Source organism: Monodelphis domestica, chromosome 4 (genome assembly GCF_027887165.1).
Source record: "Monodelphis domestica isolate mMonDom1 chromosome 4, mMonDom1.pri, whole genome shotgun sequence".
NCBI lineage: Eukaryota > Metazoa > Chordata > Mammalia > Didelphimorphia > Didelphidae > Monodelphis > Monodelphis domestica.
Window position 1 is genome coordinate 191401758 of NC_077230.1, and position 19023 is coordinate 191420780.

Here is a 19023-nt window from a genome sequence, read left to right on the forward strand (position 1 = left end):
ACAAACTTCTCTAAATTTTCAAGTGATCAACTTCTTAAGTATTTTTACTTACCAAATCTGTCCACCATTTTGACTGGTTCTGATTGCACAGGTTCACCCTTTCCATACTGATTCACAGCTGAGACACGGAAGAGGTATTCATTTCCTTGGATCAGCTTGGTCACCACATGCCGACAAGATTGAATATCTTCAGAAACAACTGTCCATAAAAGCCGGCTGGTTTCTCTTTTTTCAAGAACATAGGACTTAATTGGTGAACCTCCATCTTCCAATGGGGGTGTCCATGTGAGGGTAGCTTTTTCAGCAGAGACATTGCTGATTTCAATAGGTCCTGGTGGGCCAGGAACATCCAGAACTGTCACACGTACATGCTCCTCCTTTGTTCCAAAAGGATTACTGGCAGTGATTGTATATTCTCCTGCATCTTTTCTGGAGGCATATTTAACACTGAGCATAGAAGATGTTGGAGTTGAACTAATCTGGACAATGTCTGATGGCCTAAAGTCTTTTCCTGCTTTGGACCAACTTGATTTTGGAAGCGGTTTGCCAAGAATGCTTATGGCATTCAAAACAATGGTATCTCCTGCTTTAACTGTTAAGCCATCTTTTATGGTAGGATCAAGTACAATGGATGGTGCCTCTGTAAGAGAACACATTTTTTTAAGTCAGAATAAAGACACAGAAAGATGTTTTAGGTTATTTTGATTATTTTATATAATTTAAATGAGGAATAAGAGTATATAAAGGAGAGATGGTTTTAAAGTCAGGAAAACTGCTTCAAGGCCCACCCAGACTTTTTTTTTTTGTGCTGCTGTTTGGAGAGAGTTGGGTTTGGGAGAGCTTGGAGCATTTCTTTCTTACTCTACCATCTTAGCTCCTGGAAGTGTAAGTCTCCCCCACCCATAGGTTTTGGAAACTGTGGTCAAGCCCCTTAAGTTCTCAAAGCTTCAGGTAACTCCCTAGAATATGTCACATATGAATTGTTGATTTATGAGTGGAGTTTCCAAACCAAGCATTACTTACATTCATGAAATCTCAGAACTGAACCAAAGACAAACAAGTATAAACAAAGAAAAAAAAAACTAAGACGTACCATATTCATCCTTGCAAATAATAGTTCCTGTGCTTTCTGATGGAGGACTGATAGCTCCTGCAGTGTTCTTGGCTCTAATTCTGAATTCATATTTTCCACCCTCAACAAGATCAGTTACAGTATAGGCACAGTCTGGAACATTAACATGGTTTGCTTTCATCCAAGACTTTGAAGGAAGGTCCCGTTTCTCTACTATGTATCCAGTCAATTTATGACCACCATCATATTTAGGTTCAGTCCAAATGAGAGTCACTGAATTCCTTGTGACATTAATCACCTCAGGTTTTCCAGGAGGATCTAGAAGAAAAAAGTAAAACAAAACAAAATAAAGCCAAGCTCAAACAGATGTCAGTGCATTTTCATGAAGCATACAAAGCTAGGCATTTTCCCCTTTCAGAATTACTTACCAATTGGATCAAGTGCCACAACTGGCTCAGATGGCAGACTTGGTTTGCCAACTCCAGCCAAATTGATTGCCATAACTCTAAATTCATATTCAAGACCTTCAGTTAGTCCTGTTACTTTGAAGTCTTTCATTCTTATGGGTGTCTTATTAGCTCTCTTCCACATAAGACTGTTCCTCTCCTTGAATTCAATATGATACCCTATTAAAGAAGAAGATGGTATTTTTAATCCTAATGGAAAATATCAATGCAGTCTCATGATTAACATTTTCAAATTGGGTTTTGTTTATAAATCCTAGACATGCACATGCTAATCAGGCAATTGCTCATTACTGTCAATAGTTGCATAATTATCCAGATTATGTTTGCTTGACTGTGTATGAAACAGAGAGTTATGTTCAGGTAAAGTTTTTTCCTTTAGGATATGAATTATATTTGAATTATGATTGCAACTTCTGATGAAAAGTTTTAATTAACAAAAATATTTATATCAAAATAAAAAGTTATTTGTCAGGGAATTGTTTTTTTAATAGCAAATTCTGAATATTAAAGATGTACTGAAAAGAAAATATAATAGAGTTGTCAAAGTTGCATGCCAGTAATATTACAAAGAATCTGTATCTAACATCATTTAGGAGGACACAGTAGGGTGAAAAACTGAAAACAAAGGTAACAATAAGAAAATCAAATATGGTACCTGTGATTGGTGAGCCACCAGTTTTTTTAGGATCTGTCCAAGTTAGAGCAACAGAATCATGTCTGACATCCACTATATTGGGGGGTGGAGGGGCATCTGGCACATCTAGAGAAACATAGAATAACATAAGTTTATAATAAAGAAAAAACACCCAGTTTTTGCATTTTGATTTATGACTTTCAGGATACATACCAAATGGATGTTTGGCGACAATGGGCTCAGATTTAAGGCCCTCACCTACACCATATTTATTTTCAGCACTGACTCGGAAAGTATATTCCATTCCCTCATGAAGTCTTGTAACTCTGAAAGTAGTTTTCTGGACAGCTGAGGCACATGTGACCCATTTGTTGTTTACAGAATCTCTCTTCTCTAGGATGTAGTTGGTTATTTCAGAACCACCATCATCCTTTGGAGGGCCCCACTTTAATGTAATGGCATCTGCTGTGACTTCCTCAAATTTGATTGGTCCAGTGGGGATGCCAGGCTTCCCAACAACCTTTATTGACAGAGTTCCTTCCTTAGTGCCAGCAGTGTTCTTCAGTGTGATTGTATATTTCCCAGCATCAGACTTTTGGCAATCATATACCACCAGAGTTGTATTAACTGCAGTAGACTCAACACTAACTCTTGTGTCAGTTGATAGGGGGTCTTCACCTTTCTTCCACGTTACTGATGGTGTAGGCTTGCCTTTTATGGGGATCTTAAGACGGAAATTGCTGTTTTCTTTAGCCAAGTAGCACAAATCAGGCAACTCTTTCAAATCAAGATCAGGAGCCACTGTAAAAGAGCATGGATAAATGAGTATTTTTTTGAGCTTAAATAGTTTTGTCTTCCTCTAACTAATATGATTCTAAAAAGAATTACCAATGACTAAAAAAAATCTACCAATTACTAACAAATATATCAACCAATGAATAAGAACAATTTTTAAACACAATGTTGTTGATGAAAATAAAAAGATAATGTATGTGTAAGAAAAGTGCTTACCAACATCATCCTTTGCCACAACAGTGATTTCACTTGGAGTTCCCTCTCCATTTTCATTCTCAGCTCTTACTCTGAAAGTGTATTCTTTTCCTTCTGTCAAATCTTTTGTAGAATAGTGAAGGTTTAATGCCTTCATGACTCGTTGCCACTTGTTTTCTTCAGTCATGAAGTCCACTATATATCCAGTAATTCGGCTTCCACCATCACTGCGAGGCTTTTTCCAGCTTATACTACATGATGACTTAGTTACAGATGTAACTTTCAGATCTACAACTGGTCCAGGGGTTTCTAAACACACAAAAAATCTGGTAAGTCTAAGATTCCAGTCATTAAGTTAACAATGCCATTCACAACTATATTGAATAATATAAAATTTCCTCACCAGAAGCTTTCACAGCATCCCGTGTTTCTCCAGGATCACCAATACCATATTCATTTTCAGCAAAAATTCTGAAGAAATAGGACTTTCCTTCTTCCAAATTAGATACTCGGAAACTTGTTTTAGAGCATTCAGTTGTCACTGTGGACCATGACTTTCTCTCTGCATCACGTTTTTCAACAACATAGTTTATGATAGGGCTACCACCATCAATAATGGGAGGATCCCAAGTAACATAAGCAGAATCTTTGGATACCTCTTTAACAATAACATTGACTGGTGGTCCTGGAGTATCTGGATAATATAAAATGAAGATGTACTTAAGCATTCCAAAGAAAAAAAATATATAATGATTTACTATTACTTTTCTTATTTTATGCCCATACTTACCAAGTACTTTCACAACAATAGTATATTCCTTTTTACCACAGCTGTTTTCAAGGGTCAAGATATATTTTCCAGCATCATATTTATTCACATTTTCACAGCGCAAGAAAGTATCAAAGTCTGTTGACTTGATGTCCAATCCTATCCTCTCTCTTAGGTTGACATTTGGCTTAGACCATGTTATCTTTGGAGGTGGACGTCCTCTTACTGGTACATAAAGTCTCATTGTAACTCCAGCCCGTAATATGAGTGTTTTTCTCAAGTCAGCATCAAGATCTCCCTCAGGTGGAACTGTTTTTTTTCAGGGTGAAGGGTAAAAGCATTAAATATATAAAAACTCTTTTAACAATTCAGTAACCTACTTCTTATATCCCCTTAATCTATGTTATTTTTCTTCCCAAACATCATCCATCCTTTATTTATATAACTTTTATAGTACCAGTCTGTTTAATGCATCAGTAATTTTTGTGGTTCAAGAATTCCTCTTGTCTATAGGAATACTCACTCCTTGTTTCCTATATATGATCACTACCCCTATTTTTAATATTTGATTTTTTCCTCAATTACATGAAAAAAATAATTTTAACCTTTATTTTTCTTACATCTGAACCAAATTCTCTCCCTTTCTCCCTTCCCTCCCCACTCCCTGAAGTGACAAGCAATCTGATATAGTTTTTACATGTGTAATAGTATAAAACCTATTTTTATTAAAAGAGAATTGATATGTTTTTCTTAATTTTCATCCTAGTCTTAAAAGTTCTCATTCCATCCAACTCTAAAGAAGATAATATTCTATAATTTACCTATAATTATCATTCATATTCTGCTGTTCTTTAGAATTAATTATTTAGGCAGGCAGATTGAGTACTATAACATATTACCAAGTTACTTAAAAGAAAAAAAAGAAAAAATGATTGAGAAAATTAATATTTGGAGAAGACTAAAGGGAGAGAAAGTGGATTGCTAAAGAATGTAGTAGTTGGCTGAAACAGAAATAAAGAATAGGTGAAAAGAGTAATTGACTGAATTCTCTAAAATAATTTTTTAAAAGATCTCTTTCTTATTAGGGTAAATATCCTTAAACCAAATCTTCTGTCCAAACTATGGAATCTCCCCACAGCTACAAATAAGTTATCCATATTAACCACACATTAATCACACTGAAAATTCTTGGCTGGCTACTACAGAAATATGCCTTGCTAAACCATCTCTCAAAACATATTTATAGAATTTTTGATACTGAAGCATATAAGTATTTCAAAACCTTAATGGTCTTTATTTCTAAAAATGTGTTAACTTAGTCATTTTTTCTTTTTTCCCATTAGCACTTACTTAAGATGTCCTTGGGAATATGTTTGTCAGGCACATCACTGGGATCACTGTAGCCAATCTTATTGACAGCATACACACGGAATTGATATTCTGTATTTTCCATAAGGCCAGTAACATCAAAGCGTGTTTTCTTTAGATTCTCTGGTAAGTTACACCTCACCCAGTTGTCAGAGTCAGCTCTCTTCACCTCAACTAAATAACCAATAATAGGGCTACCACCGTCATATGCTGGTTTACCCCAAGAAAGACTCACAGAGCTTCGGGTAGTATCATAAACTTTGGGGAAGGCTGGTGGGCCAGGTGGATCTAATAATAAAAAAAAGGAAAAGGAGAAGTAGTACTGATTAAGAAACCCTTCTTGTGTTCCTGAAACAATTTATAGGCAAAAGACATATAGAAGTGGATGTGTTATTCTTCCAGTGAAACTTACATAGAGGATCTTGAGCATATACTGCTTTAGAGGCATCACTAGGCTTGCCAGGTCCAGCTTTATTTATAGCTGTAACACGGAATTCATACTCAGTTCCTTCTTGGAGACCTGTTGCTTTTATAGTTCTTTCTATAATAGGTTTCCTGTTGACCTTAGTCCAATTGACTGCTTGGGTTTCCCGCTTCTCCAGCAAATAGCCAGTGATGGGTGAACCACCATCATCTGCTGGTGGTTTCCAGCTTACTGTCATGTGATCTTTCATTACATTGCTAATTACAGGAGGATCACAACGTCCAGGTGGGTCTGTAAAGATTCATTTGAGAAATTAGCTTCATGTTTTTAAAATATCTTAAATAAAATGTAATGCTCATATAAAATATTATTACCATATGGATTTTTAGCAATTGCTGGTTCAGTCAAAATTGGATCTCCAACACCATATTTATTTTCAGCACAAATTCGGAACTGGTATTCATGACCTTCTATTAGTTTCTCCACACTGCAACTGGTAATAGGAACATTGGGAGAGACTTGTGCCCAATTAGGCCTGCTTGTCTCACGCTTATCAACAATGTAGTTAGTAATTTCTGAGCCTCCATCTTCAAGGGGGGGCTCCCAAGAAAGCATTGCACGATCGGCATACATTCGATTGATTTTAACAGATGCTGGAGGACCAGGCTTATCTGAAAGATACAAGAAGATATAATCAAATCCTTTGTCTTAATTAAAAGAATCAGTATGGCATGAAAGAAAAAGCCCTTGACCAGTAGTTTTGGTTCTAACTCTGACTACTAAAAACTAATTCTGTGACCTGGGGCAAGTTACCTAATTTCTCTGTCATTTGCAAACAAGGGGATTGGGATAAATTATGAGCTCTAAAGTCTTTTCCAGCTCTAACTTTTTTTGATTCTACAATTGGGATTATATGGATTTGCATAATTTTAAAATTATATATAATTTTCCATTTGTGATGCTTTGGCCCATCTTTTGGCTGATATTTACATCATTTTAGTGAATAAAATATTACTTTTATTGGGCCTGGAATTTATTCCATTTTTATCTCTCCTCAGAACTCTGATCTTCCCTCAAAGTTTAGGTCATGGCTCGTTCTGTCAAAGCTTCTTTGATTTTCACCAGTTGTGAATGCTCTTTTCCTTCTCAAATTATTTATCAATGCATATGTTTTATTTTCCCTTCCACCCAATAGAAAAGTAAATTGAGAGGAGGGAATCACATTTTTGCCATTGTATCCTAGAGCTGTCACAGTATTAAGTGATTAATAAATATTGAATTGAATTACCTAATACTTTTAGCTTGATAGTGGCTGATTTGGAACCACTTGAGTTTTCAGCAGTAATAGTATAATCTCCTGAATCCTTTCTATTTACACAGAACAATTCCAAAGTGCAAAGATTCCGTTTGGTTGCCATCTTTATGACATCAGATGCTTTTATAGGTATTCCATCTTTCTTCCATGAAATTGTTGGCATGGGTTTACCAAAAACACTAGCATCCAGGCAAACATTAGTTCCAGCTTTCACAGTGAGTAAAGATTTCATTGCCACACTCAATTCTATTCTTGGAGGAACTGAAAAGGAAAAGACAATCCATATAGAATCAAATATGTCACCCTCCACAATAATAATAACAGGATAGGTAGAAATATAGGTGAGATACCCAGTCTTTGGGAATGGAATCTTACCATTTTCTGCTAGGATGGTCACAGGATCAGAAGGCTCAGAAGGTTGGCTGATGTTTACAGCAGTCTTGGCAATGGCTCTAAATTGATATTGAGCATTCTCTTCCAAACCAGTAGCTGTATACTCTTCTTGAGGAATTTGGTGAGGTGTGGTATTGCATCGTACCCATTTATCTCCAGGGAGCTTGCAAGCTTCAACAAAATATCCAATGATTTTGCTCCCTCCATCATGCTTTGGTCGAGCCCAGATAAGAGATACACTATTCTTGGAAACATCAATAACTTCAGGTTTCCCAGGAGGATCTAAAACCCAAAAGACAAGTGATCATCATTTTTTCATGTGTTAAGTAATATGAAATAACTATAATTTATATCTGTTACATAAAATTCAAGCAGAAACAGGAATTCTTGCTGGCCACATATGGACTTAGAAAATCACAAATATTATCAATTAATTAATTAAATTTAGTTAATATTATTTATATTTATTGTACTTTTAACTTCTTTTATTAAACATTTCCCAATGGCAGCATCTCAAATTTTTGCTGGCCTACCTGCTGTAAGTTTGGTACCTCAGCTTTACATATAGCTTTTAAATAGCTCACCAGGATAATATTTCTATCTGAAAATTTTTGAAGTGTTTATTTAATAAAACATATTTCATCTGAAGATATTTTAATAATCAAAAAATTAACCAAAAATTTGGGGGTGCTCCTTTGTTTTTGGCACTGCAGTGTACATTATGTTTACATAAAATAAGAAAAGGGAAACATTATTGAATCTAAGAAAATACTAATGAGTCAATAAAAATGCATTAAATGCTTGCATAGTTACTTAATAGATGAGCTATGGTAAAGTAAGTCCCTACCATGCCAAATGCTAGGATCACTAGAGAAATTTGGAAATAAATTCCTAAGGCTTAATTTTTACTCACAACATTTAAGATGTGGAGAAAATAAGGAAATGTCTTACCAACTGGCATTCTTGCTGTTACATATTCTGTTGGTTTGCTAGGTAAGCTGCTTCCAGCTCTGTTCAAAGCATAGATCCGGAATGAATATTCTAGACCCTCGACAAGACCAGCACAAGGATATTCCGTAGAACGGACAAGAGTATCATTAGCCTTCACCCAGAGCAGACTGTTCCTTTCTTTGCGTTCAATCAGATAACCTGTAATGGGGCTACCTCCATCACTATCTGGCCTATCCCATGCCACAAAAATACAGTCTTTGTTGACTTTGGTAACTCGTGCATTCTTTGGTTCACTAGGAACATCTGGAGATGAAGAGATGAGCCATATTAGTTATTTCTTTACCATTAGAATGGAAACAAAGAACAGTTTGTCATCCCTCCGTGAGGGAAAAAACCTACCAAATGGGAACTTAGCAAGCATTTTAGGAGATTGGAGTGGCTCTGAAATGCCAAATCGATTTTCAGCACGGACACGGAAGATATATTCTTGTCCAGGTATAAGTTTTCCAACCCTGCAGGAAGTTTTTGTGACAGAGGCCAGAGCTGTGACCCAATCACCTCGGCTTACGTCACACTTCTCCACCACATAATTGGTAATGTTACTACCACCATCCTCGAGAGGGATATGCCATGATAGGGAACAGGCATCAGCATCTATCTCAGATATGTCAAATGGAGGCTGAGGTGGTCCCGGTGCATCTGCAGAAATCAAAAGATAGGTATGTAAAAACATGAAGGTAGGAGAAAGGAAGAATTTTGATCCTGACAGCTGCATTGTTTTTAAGCAAAATCTTAACTCACCCATGACCACAACTTTAATTTTCTGAGTATCTGACCCAGAACTATTTTCTGCAGTGAGATTATAGTAGCCACTGTCTTTCCTGGTAACATCTTTCAGGATCAGAACCGAAGAAGCATCTGCTTTGTGGACTGCCAGGCGGCTAGATGTGACAACAGGTTCTTCTCCTTTTTTCCAAGTACAGATTGGTTGAGGCTTTCCATACACATGTGCTTCAATTCGGAGTTTCTTTCCAGCTTTAATAGTAACTTGTTCTGGCATGAGAATCTTGGGTGGCACTACAATACAATAGAAAAATACATGAATTTATTGTAAGGTATGGTTATTTTTCACTGAGGATCTTTGGACAAATATGGGAAACAGGAATTTTGTATAATAGTATATAAAATATAGGAGAACTCTATCCTCTTCACTCTGTCATTGTGTGATTTAAGATAAATCACTTAATCTTTCTCTGCCTGATTTCTCTGAAGCATAAAATAAGAAAGGTGGAGTCAGGTGGCTGATCTATCTGGGAGTCAGATTTTAGTTATCACCTTGGACCTGTCACTAAATAACCTGTGGCCATGAGGAAATAACTTTATTTTTTGGGGTCTCTTTCTTCACCTGTAATTAGCAGGGTTGGATTAGGCAATCTCAATATAGGAATATGCTTTGCTTGACAATGCATATTTGTTATTAGGTTTTTTTTTTAATTTTTTTTTGTTGTTGGAAGAGGGTATGTGGCAGAGGTAAATGAGAAAAAGCAAAATCTAATTAATTGGGGGGAAAAGTCCTAAAATAAAGCTTGTGATATGTACTGGGACCTTGTCTCTAATCCCACGATTAGCCAAAATAATCTGTAAATTGAATAAAAATTTTATCAGCCTTTGTCACACAAATATGGAATGGGCAAAATTAGTAAATACAATAATGACTGCTCACATAGCTGTTCTTTGGCTTCATAAACACCGTCAGCTTCTCTGGGCAAACTCACTCCAACAGCATTCCTGGCTACTACTCTAAATTTATATTTCTTTCCTTCTTTCAGACCAGTGACAACAAGGCTGAGATCCTTTACGATTGAATACTCTGTCCAGCGATCTGCAGGTTGTTCTTCTTCTCGGTAGCTGATAATATATCCATCAATCTTGGCACCCCCATCACGTAGTGGAGGCAGCCAAGCTAATGTGGCACTGTTCTTTGTCATTTCAGTAACCTCAAGTTTCCTTGGTGGATCAGGTTCACCTAGAGAAAAAACGCCAATAAGGAAAATGTGTTGATAATTTAGCCAAAGTGTTTTATTACTGCATACCAGTACCAGGTCAAATTAACTGCTTCATGGCATCTTGGTGTGGAATAAGATATAAGAACGAGAGTAAAGTATTCAAATTTCATTTAAAAGCAAATTAGAAATGAACAAAAGGCAGACTTAAATAGTACTTAAGTACAAAGAATTTAGATATTCATTAAACTGTTTGGGCATCTATAAAATTAGCATTTTTTTAAACTTGAAAGGATCTGAGTTCTAAGGCATCCTCACATTACATAAAGAATATTAATATATTGGGAATTGTAATTCATATGAGGAAACAAAGACAGTACTTACTTAGGGGATCAGATGCAAGCACTGGTTTGGGAATGTCTGTTGGAACGCCAGGACCATATTCATTGACAGCAGTTACTCTGAAGAAATATTCATTTCCAGGGACAAGATTGGTTACTTGGAAACTAGTTTTCTTAACTTCTGGAGTAACTGTTGCCCATGTCTTTCTTTCAGCCTCACGCCTCTCTACAATATAATGTGTTACTTGGCTTCCACCGTCATTTTCAGGAGGTGCCCAGGAAACATGGCAAGATGTTTTAGTGGCATCTGATGCTTTTAAGTCAGACACAGGCCCAGGAGTATCTGTGAAAAAAATTGCATGAGAAAGTGTGAGCATTCCCTCTACATCCATAGAATTTAAAATATTTTGGAAAGGTGAGGAAAATGTTTTCTGGAAACTTACCGAGAACTCTGACATTTACAAATACAGCCTTTTCTCCTGCAGGATTAACAAGTGTCAGGGAATATTTGCCTGAGTCATCTCGTGTAGAATCAGGAATGACCAAGAAGGCCATGGTGTCAACCAGATCAACTTGTCCCTTTCTGACCACATTATCAATACCCACTCTCCGCCAAGTGACTTTAGGTGCAGGCCGTCCCCTCACAATGGCAAATAGTCGAATCGGGCATCCTGCTCTGACGACAACTAACTTTCTCATACTGGCATCCAAATCAATCTCAGGGGGTTCTGGAAATTGTTTTGAGATGGTTAGTTCACTTTTCAGAATGCAGAATATGTGGATTTATATCATAAATGAAACATCGATAATTATATAAGTAAAATAAAGCATTACCAAGTATTTCTTTAGGTTTAATTGCATCTTTTAGTTCAGCAGGACGTCCAATGCCAACTTGGTTTTGGGCACAAACCCTAAACTCATATTCTTGGTTCTCATCCAGACTGGTAGCTGTGAACTCTTTACGAATAAGTTGTGCTGCTGCATTGCACCTTTTCCAGCCTTCATCAGGAGAAGCATCTGCTATTTTAGGTCTCATTTCCACAACATATCCAATTATTGGTGCACCACCATCATAGACTGGCTTTCCCCATCCAAGAGTAATGGAATTCTTGGTAGTATCAACCACCTTGAGATTGGTTGGTGGACCAGGTGGTTCTGAAAGAACATTGTACAATAAATGCTATAACTATATGATAGGTCATATAAGTGATTACAATAGATGAAAAGTTAATGTAAATAATTTCTATATAGTTAATTCAGTTACTCAAAGGCACATTATTCATTTTCTCTCCTTTATTCTCTTTTTCTGCATTGCTCTGTAGTTGTGGGATTTTTTTTTTGTTTTGTTTTGTTTTTGTGAGCAAGCAGGCAAGAAAAAGGAAATAAATAAATTGGCCAGTTTTGCTACTTATTTGGCAGCTCTGGCAAAAGATTTGATTTCTCTTTTTAAATTACTGAGAAAAGACTGGCCAAATTTGTCTTTGAGATTCTTTACATATTTACCCCTGCTACTTTTGTCATCAAATTAAGAGTTGACTGTAATTTAATAAAAATGGAAAACATACCTATTGGGTCTTTTGCCACTACTGGTTTTGATGGCAAGCTTGGTTCTCCAATTCCAATTTCATTTTCTGCCTTGACACGGAACTGATATTCATGTCCTGGGAGGAGATTTTGAACTTTCATACGTCTTTCAGGGATAGCACTCTTGGTAACAGGAACCCATCGAACTGAATGCTTTTCCTTTTTCTCAAGAATATATCCTGTTATGGACTTGCCACCATCATATTCTGGTGGATTCCATACTACAGTCATTTCTTCTTTGCTGACTTTAGTGACTTCTGGGGGATCAGGGCGACCAGGTCTATCAAATTTAGTTTTAGCAATGACTGGTTTGCTCTCTGTTGGTGGACCAGTGCCTATCTTATTCTCTGCCCGGACTCTAAAAATATATTCATTTCCTTCAATGAGACGAGTCACTGTAGCACTAGGAGTGAGGACATTAGCAGAATATGTAGACCAAACCATACGCTTGCTCTCACATTTTTCTAAAATATAATTTTGTATTTCACAGCCACCATCATCATCTGGTGGGTCCCAACGAATTGTGCACCTATCACTAGACACATCAGAGATCTTCAGATTTCTCACTGGACCAGGTTTATCCAAAACATTTACAGTTGCATAAGCTACAAAACTGCCAGCTGTATTTGTTGCTGTAATCACATATTTACCACCATCACTTCGCTTTGCTTTTGTTAGGGTAAATTTAGATGACTCTGAACTTGTATCAATTTTGGCTCTTGGAGACCTGGTTAGATCTGTAGCATCTTTGTCCTTGGTCCATGAGACTTCTGGGAATGGTTTGCCTCTGACTGCTGCCTCAAGCTTAATGGTATCTCCTGCTTTGACAGTAAGCACTCCACTCATTTTCAGCTCGAGGACCGGTTTCTGCAAATCTTCCTTCACAACAACTTCCTCTGTCCTTACCCAGTCACTTTCACCACCCTCATTCTTTGTCTGAACTCTGAACTCATAAATCTGGTTCTCAACACATTTGTCAACCATGTAATGTGTGTCCTTAATACTTCCTTTATGTACTCTTTCCCAGTCAGCAGAGCCCTTCAGTCTTCTCTCAACATGATATGATAAATTGGGACTGCCACCATCATAATCTGGTCTTCTCCACTTCAGGTAGACAAATGTCTTTCCCTTTTCTGCAATATGAAGGTTTTCAGGTTCACCTGGCCTATCAATTGGGTTGATAGCCAGAATGGGAGTTTTTGTTTCAATGGTTGGTCCAACACCCACTTTATTTTCTGCACAAACACGGAAGTAATATTCATTGTTGGCCAAGAGGTTGGCTTTAACTAATCGCCTAGTAACATCTGAAGAAACAATTGACCACCCTTTCTGGTTTGGTTTACGGCATTCTACTATAAAATTTGTAATTTCTGAGCCACCATTATCTAGAGGGTTTTCCCAAGAAACTGTGCAATTCTCTTTGGTAACACTGGTTATCCTCAAATTCTGGCAGGGTCCTGGTCTGTCAAGGACATTGACAATTGCTGAACCTTGAGCATGCCCGCTGCTGTTCTTAGCTGAAATGATGTATTTGCCATGATCACTTCTAACAGCTTCTTTAATTTGTAACTCAACACGTGGTAAATCATGAATTAGGTCTACTCTCTTTTCTCTGACCAGTACTTTGCCCTCCTTGGACCAAGTTATATCTGGTTCAGGTCTGCCTTTGACTCTAGCCAGAATGCGGATAGTTTGGCCTACTCTAACAGTAATGATATCACGACAAGTCACATCAAGTTCTACTTCTGGAGGATGGAGAATGTCTTTTGCAATCACAGATTCTGCTAATTCTCTTGGCTCGCCTTCTCCTACAATGTTAGCAGCTTTTATACGGAATCTGTATTCATTTCCTTCAATTAGTCCAGGTACTCTGTAGGCACACTGCCTAATGAGTTCATCTTTATTGATCCTATTCCACTGTGCAGTGCCTGGTTTCTGACATTCCACAACATAGCCTAGTATAGGACTGCCACCATCACTAAGTGGCTTTGTCCAGACTAAATCAGCAGTTTCTTTGGTCTTGTCCTTCAGTTTTGGATTAATGGGTGGTCCAGGTGGTTTGATGGGCCGACAAGCTTTTATTGGATCAGAACTTGGAGATGGATTGCTTAGGCCAGCAAGATTTTCTGCAAAAACTCTAAACTCATATGTATTTCCTTCATAGAGTCCAGTCACTCTAAACTTTAAGTCAGCTATAGGTGTTTTGTTAACCCTCACCCATTTGCCAGTCATTTCTCGACGTTCCACGTAATAGCCAGTTATTGGACTGCCACCATCTGATTTTGGTAAGGTCCAGGAGACTGTTGCAGCATTTTCAGTAATGTCAGTAACCACTGGTTTGCCAGGTGGAGATGGGGGGTTAAACTTATGTTTAGCAACAGTAGGTGTGGAGTCAAGAGGTGGACCAACACCCATCTTATTCTCTGCTCGAACACGGAAAATGTATTCATTTCCCTTTTGTAGATGAGGGACCTTAAGCTTAGTCTTGCTGCTTCCTGCAGAGACGACACCCCAAGTATCTTTCCTAGTGTCTTGTTTCTCAACAATATAATTTATTACAGGGCTTCCCCCATCATCCTTAGGTGGTCGCCATGCAATAACCATATGTTCTGGGGTTACATCAAGTATATCAATAGGACCTGTTGGTGGGCCTGGAACATCAAGAACAGTGAGATGAACTGCTACTGTTTTGCTACCTGCTGCATTGGTAACAGTGATCAAATATTCCCCAGTGTCTTTTCGTAAACAGTTTTTAATGGTAAGTACTGATGAGAAACTGTCAGTTTCAATGTGATAGTGGTCATCTGATTTAATCTCACTCCCATCAGTTGTCCACTTTGCAGTAGGAGTAGGTACACCTCTAATAATGGCAGGGAATCTTACAGTGGTCCCAGCCTTTACCACAAGGCCTTCAATTAATTTCACATCAAGCTCCACAGATGGAGGCACTAGAAAATAAAATACACCAAATTAGAATTTGATTTTCAAGTCAGACATGATTTTAAAAAATAACAGAAAGATTATGTCAATGAACATTACCTAATTTTTCTTGACACTCTATTGGGATAGTTGTATCAGGAAGACTAAGGCCCACGATATTCTGAGCTTTTACACGGAATCTATAGATCTTCCCTTGTTGTAGGCCAGTAACAACACACGCTAAATCTGTCACAGTCTTAAATTTAATCCAGTCTTCAGTGCCATCTTGTTGATATTCTACTAAATAGCCAGTAATTGGAGAACCACCATCACGATCTGGTTTAGTCCAAACCAGAGAGACTTCAGTCTTGTCGACATCTACATGATGCAAGTCTTTGGGTGGCCCTGGGGGTTCTTTTTAAAGGAAAAAAAAACATGTGATGAATAAGGTAGCCAAAAAAATGAACCAAGAATCTTAGGATAATTTGTTTACAAGTAAAAAAGCAACTCACGGAGAGGATCCATAGCCTTAATAGGTTTGGGAGTTTCAACAAATGGACCACGTCCATACTGATTCTCAGCAGCTACACGGAAGAGATACTGATTGCCTTCATTAAGATGTTTAGCAAGATGACTCTTCTTCTTGGATGTAGTTGAAAGAGGTGACCACTGGGCAGTGGCAACATCTCTCCTTTCCACCACATAATTGGTAATATCTGAACCTCCATCATCAAGTGGTTCTTTCCAGGTAAGGTAACAAGAATCCTTCCTAATCTCACTGACTTCCAGGTCTCTTGGTGGTCCAGGTTTATCTGAGAAATTTTACATGTACAGTTATTTAAAAATTACTGAACTCATATTAAGTGCTAATAAAATTCATGATTTAAGAATGTTCACATTACAATGATTACCTAGTACAACAACTTTTACTGAGACTGTCTTTGAACCTGCTGGATTCTCCACTGTCAAAGAATAAATTCCACCATCTTCATGGGCAGAGTTACGAATTTCAAGCTTACTACCAACTGGTGTAACATCAATTTGAGCTTTAATTGGAACTTCTCTATCTTCTTTTTTCCATGTTACTTTTGGGAATGGAACTCCTTTGATGATGGCACTAAGTCTTAAAGTATCTCCAACCATTATGTGTTGTTCCCTTGCCATGTTAGCATCTAGAATCAATTCAGGAGGTTCTAAAAGGAAAAGGATAGTCTGATGAGCATAATTTAAGGAATATATTTTGTAAATAAAATGTATATGTGAGGATATTTTACGTACCAAGCCTATCTCTTACTAACACTGGCTCAGGAACATGAGCTGGGTCCGATTCCCCTGCTTCATTGACTGCCATTACTCTGAATTTATAGGTCTGACCATCCCTAAGACCTGTGACTTTATATTTTGTTTCAGGGCATGTCTCTGGAGTATGATTAGCTCTTCTCCATTCTTCATCTCCAACTTTCTGGTATTCTACAATATAACCCAGAATCTTGCTTCCACCATCATGACGTGGTGGTTGCCAAGTCAAATCGACTGAATTCTTTGTTGTGTCTACTGCTTCAGGATTAATAGGTGGACTTGGTTTAGCTATATGAAAGATAAAAAAATGAAAAATTGTCAAAATGGGGCTTTAAAACATTAACTAATGTGAAAATTGAATGAATGATTTGACATAGTACCTATTGGATCTTTAGCAAATACTGGTTTTGAGGGTGGGCTTGGATCACCAACTCCAATTTCATTTTCTGCTGAAACTCGGAATTCATATTGACATCCTTCCACGAGATCAGGAACTCTAAATTTGGTATATGGATGAATAGGTTCTCTGGAAACTCTAACCCATTTTTTAGATCTAGTTTCCTTCTTTTCCACAATATATGTTGTGATGGGCTTGCCTCCATCATATGGTTTGTTCCAGGTAACTAATGCAGAATCTTTAGTAACTTCAGTAACAATTGGTTGATCTGGTGCAGCCGGAACACCTAAAGAAATATTATCCTAATGTCAACATCCATTCATATTAATAATATTGAAATAATGGAAAAACTAAAGAACAATTTTAAAAACACATACTGAAACGATCCTTGGCTTTCATTGAATCAGACACTAGTGGATCACTTATGCCATAAAGATTTTCAGCATATATACGAATAACATAGTCCTTTCCTTCAAGCAATTTAGGGACTTTACACGTTGTCTTAATACTTGCTGATGTTACTGGAATCCAAACATCTTTGCTTAGCTCCTTCTTCTCAATGATGTAATTAGTAATTTCACTTCCTCCATCATCTAAAGGAGGCTTCCAAGAGATAATAAAATGATCTTTGTGTACTTCATCAAAAATAACAGGTCCCACTGGAGGTCCAGGACGGTCTGTGGAGGGGAAAAAAAATCCCACAGAATGTAAGTTTCATTTATATATGTTTGTTTGAACAGAATGCCCAATCTAGTACTGATTAATCCTTACCAACAACTGCCACCTGACAGGAGCCTTTCCTTGAACCTGTACTATTCTCAACGATCACAGTGTATTTTCCAGAATCTGCCCGTTTGGCTTTGACTTTTCCTAGAGAAAGGGTTGTTGGAGTAGTCTTGATTTGGGTGCGATCATCTTCTAAGACATCAGTTTCATCTTTCAACCATGTGACCTTTGGTTTTGGCTTGCCTGAGTAACGTCCCGTTAGGACAAAAGCTTCACCAACTCGAACAATGAGTTTATCCCTAAAGTCCAGTTCAAGTGTTGGAGGAGCTAAATGTATAATTTTGAAATAGAATCAGTTTTACTGTCATATAACAAAATTTACAATTGCACAGTAGGTATTCAAAGTATATGAGACACTCACCAAGTTCATCCTTGCAAGTGATTGGCTTGGTGCAGAATGATGGTTTGCCTTGTCCAATAATGTTGACAGCACTCACACGGTACTCATAAGTGTCACCTTCTTTTAAGCCTTTAACTGTATATTTTCTACTAAGCAAATTGTCTTTTGTAACTTTGTGGAACTTTTCAGTTCCAATGAGACGGCTTTCGAGTACATAGTTAATTATTTCTGACCCTCCATCATACTTGGGGGGATTCCAAGTCAAACTTACAGAGTCTTTAGTAACTTCTTTGACTTCGAGGTCTTCTGGACGCTCTGGGACAGCTATAGAGAAAAATGAAATGATGAAAGAAATTACCTTTTGACAATATGAAAAATATCCTTTCCTGAGGATTTCACTTGAATTTAAACGGAAGAAAGGACTTTAGAGAGATCATCTTGTTCAAATCCCTCATTTCACTAAGTAGGAAGTCAAAGTTTGGATAAACTACAGCCAGTTTGTGTCAGAGTTGAAAAGAAATAGATTTCTTGCCTCTCAGTCCATTCATCCCCACTAAGGCTGTAAATATATATGTATATATGCATATATGTATAATATGTACAGGGTTATTTTGTCATGTCCAACTTTGTAACTCCATTTGGGGTTTTCTTGGCAAAGATACTGGAGTTGTTTGACATTTCCTTTTCCAGCTCATTTTACAGATGAGGAAAATGAGGCAAATGGGATGAAGTGACTTGCCCAGAATCACAGAACTAAGTAAGTAGGCTGGTAAGGCTAAATTTGAATCCAGAAAAATGAGTTTTCCTGACTCCAGGACTAGTACTATACTGTGCCTACTGTCTTGCTTTTCATCTAGGTCCACAATGGGTTCCTAAAAATATGTGTAAAATAAATGAAAGCATAACTAGGAGTATTATGTTATCTTAAAGTTTCACTGAATATGTGAAGAAATCCTTAAATTTGTTACTTA

The 19023-nt window shown here is 37.3% G+C and overlaps 1 protein-coding gene across 20 annotated transcripts in view; it reads right to left on the bottom strand.

Annotated features, from left to right (window-relative positions):
* Positions 1–19023, bottom strand: part of TTN (titin) — a 327039-nt gene that overhangs the window by 51446 nt on the left and 256570 nt on the right. For all 20 annotated transcript variants that reach the window (XM_056794077.1, XM_056794076.1, XM_056794075.1 and 17 more), the window contains 29 exons: positions 18074–18376; positions 17698–17979; positions 17304–17603; positions 16910–17212; positions 16509–16817; positions 16142–16423; positions 15743–16042; positions 15351–15644; positions 12293–15259; positions 11562–11882; positions 11171–11455; positions 10771–11070; positions 10107–10409; positions 9185–9460; positions 8783–9082; positions 8384–8686; positions 7415–7714; positions 7013–7300; positions 6099–6395; positions 5713–6015; positions 5283–5588; positions 3954–4241; positions 3567–3857; positions 3185–3472; positions 2387–2974; positions 2195–2299; positions 1501–1698; positions 1094–1390; positions 53–640 (listed from right to left, as the gene is read on the bottom strand). In XM_056794077.1, the coding sequence (XP_056650055.1) occupies positions 53–640; positions 1094–1390; positions 1501–1698; positions 2195–2299; positions 2387–2974; positions 3185–3472; positions 3567–3857; positions 3954–4241; positions 5283–5588; positions 5713–6015; positions 6099–6395; positions 7013–7300; positions 7415–7714; positions 8384–8686; positions 8783–9082; positions 9185–9460; positions 10107–10409; positions 10771–11070; positions 11171–11455; positions 11562–11882; positions 12293–15259; positions 15351–15644; positions 15743–16042; positions 16142–16423; positions 16509–16817; positions 16910–17212; positions 17304–17603; positions 17698–17979; positions 18074–18376 (11565 nt within the window). The remainder of the gene's footprint in view (positions 1–52; positions 641–1093; positions 1391–1500; positions 1699–2194; positions 2300–2386; positions 2975–3184; positions 3473–3566; positions 3858–3953; positions 4242–5282; positions 5589–5712; positions 6016–6098; positions 6396–7012; positions 7301–7414; positions 7715–8383; positions 8687–8782; positions 9083–9184; positions 9461–10106; positions 10410–10770; positions 11071–11170; positions 11456–11561; positions 11883–12292; positions 15260–15350; positions 15645–15742; positions 16043–16141; positions 16424–16508; positions 16818–16909; positions 17213–17303; positions 17604–17697; positions 17980–18073; positions 18377–19023) is intronic.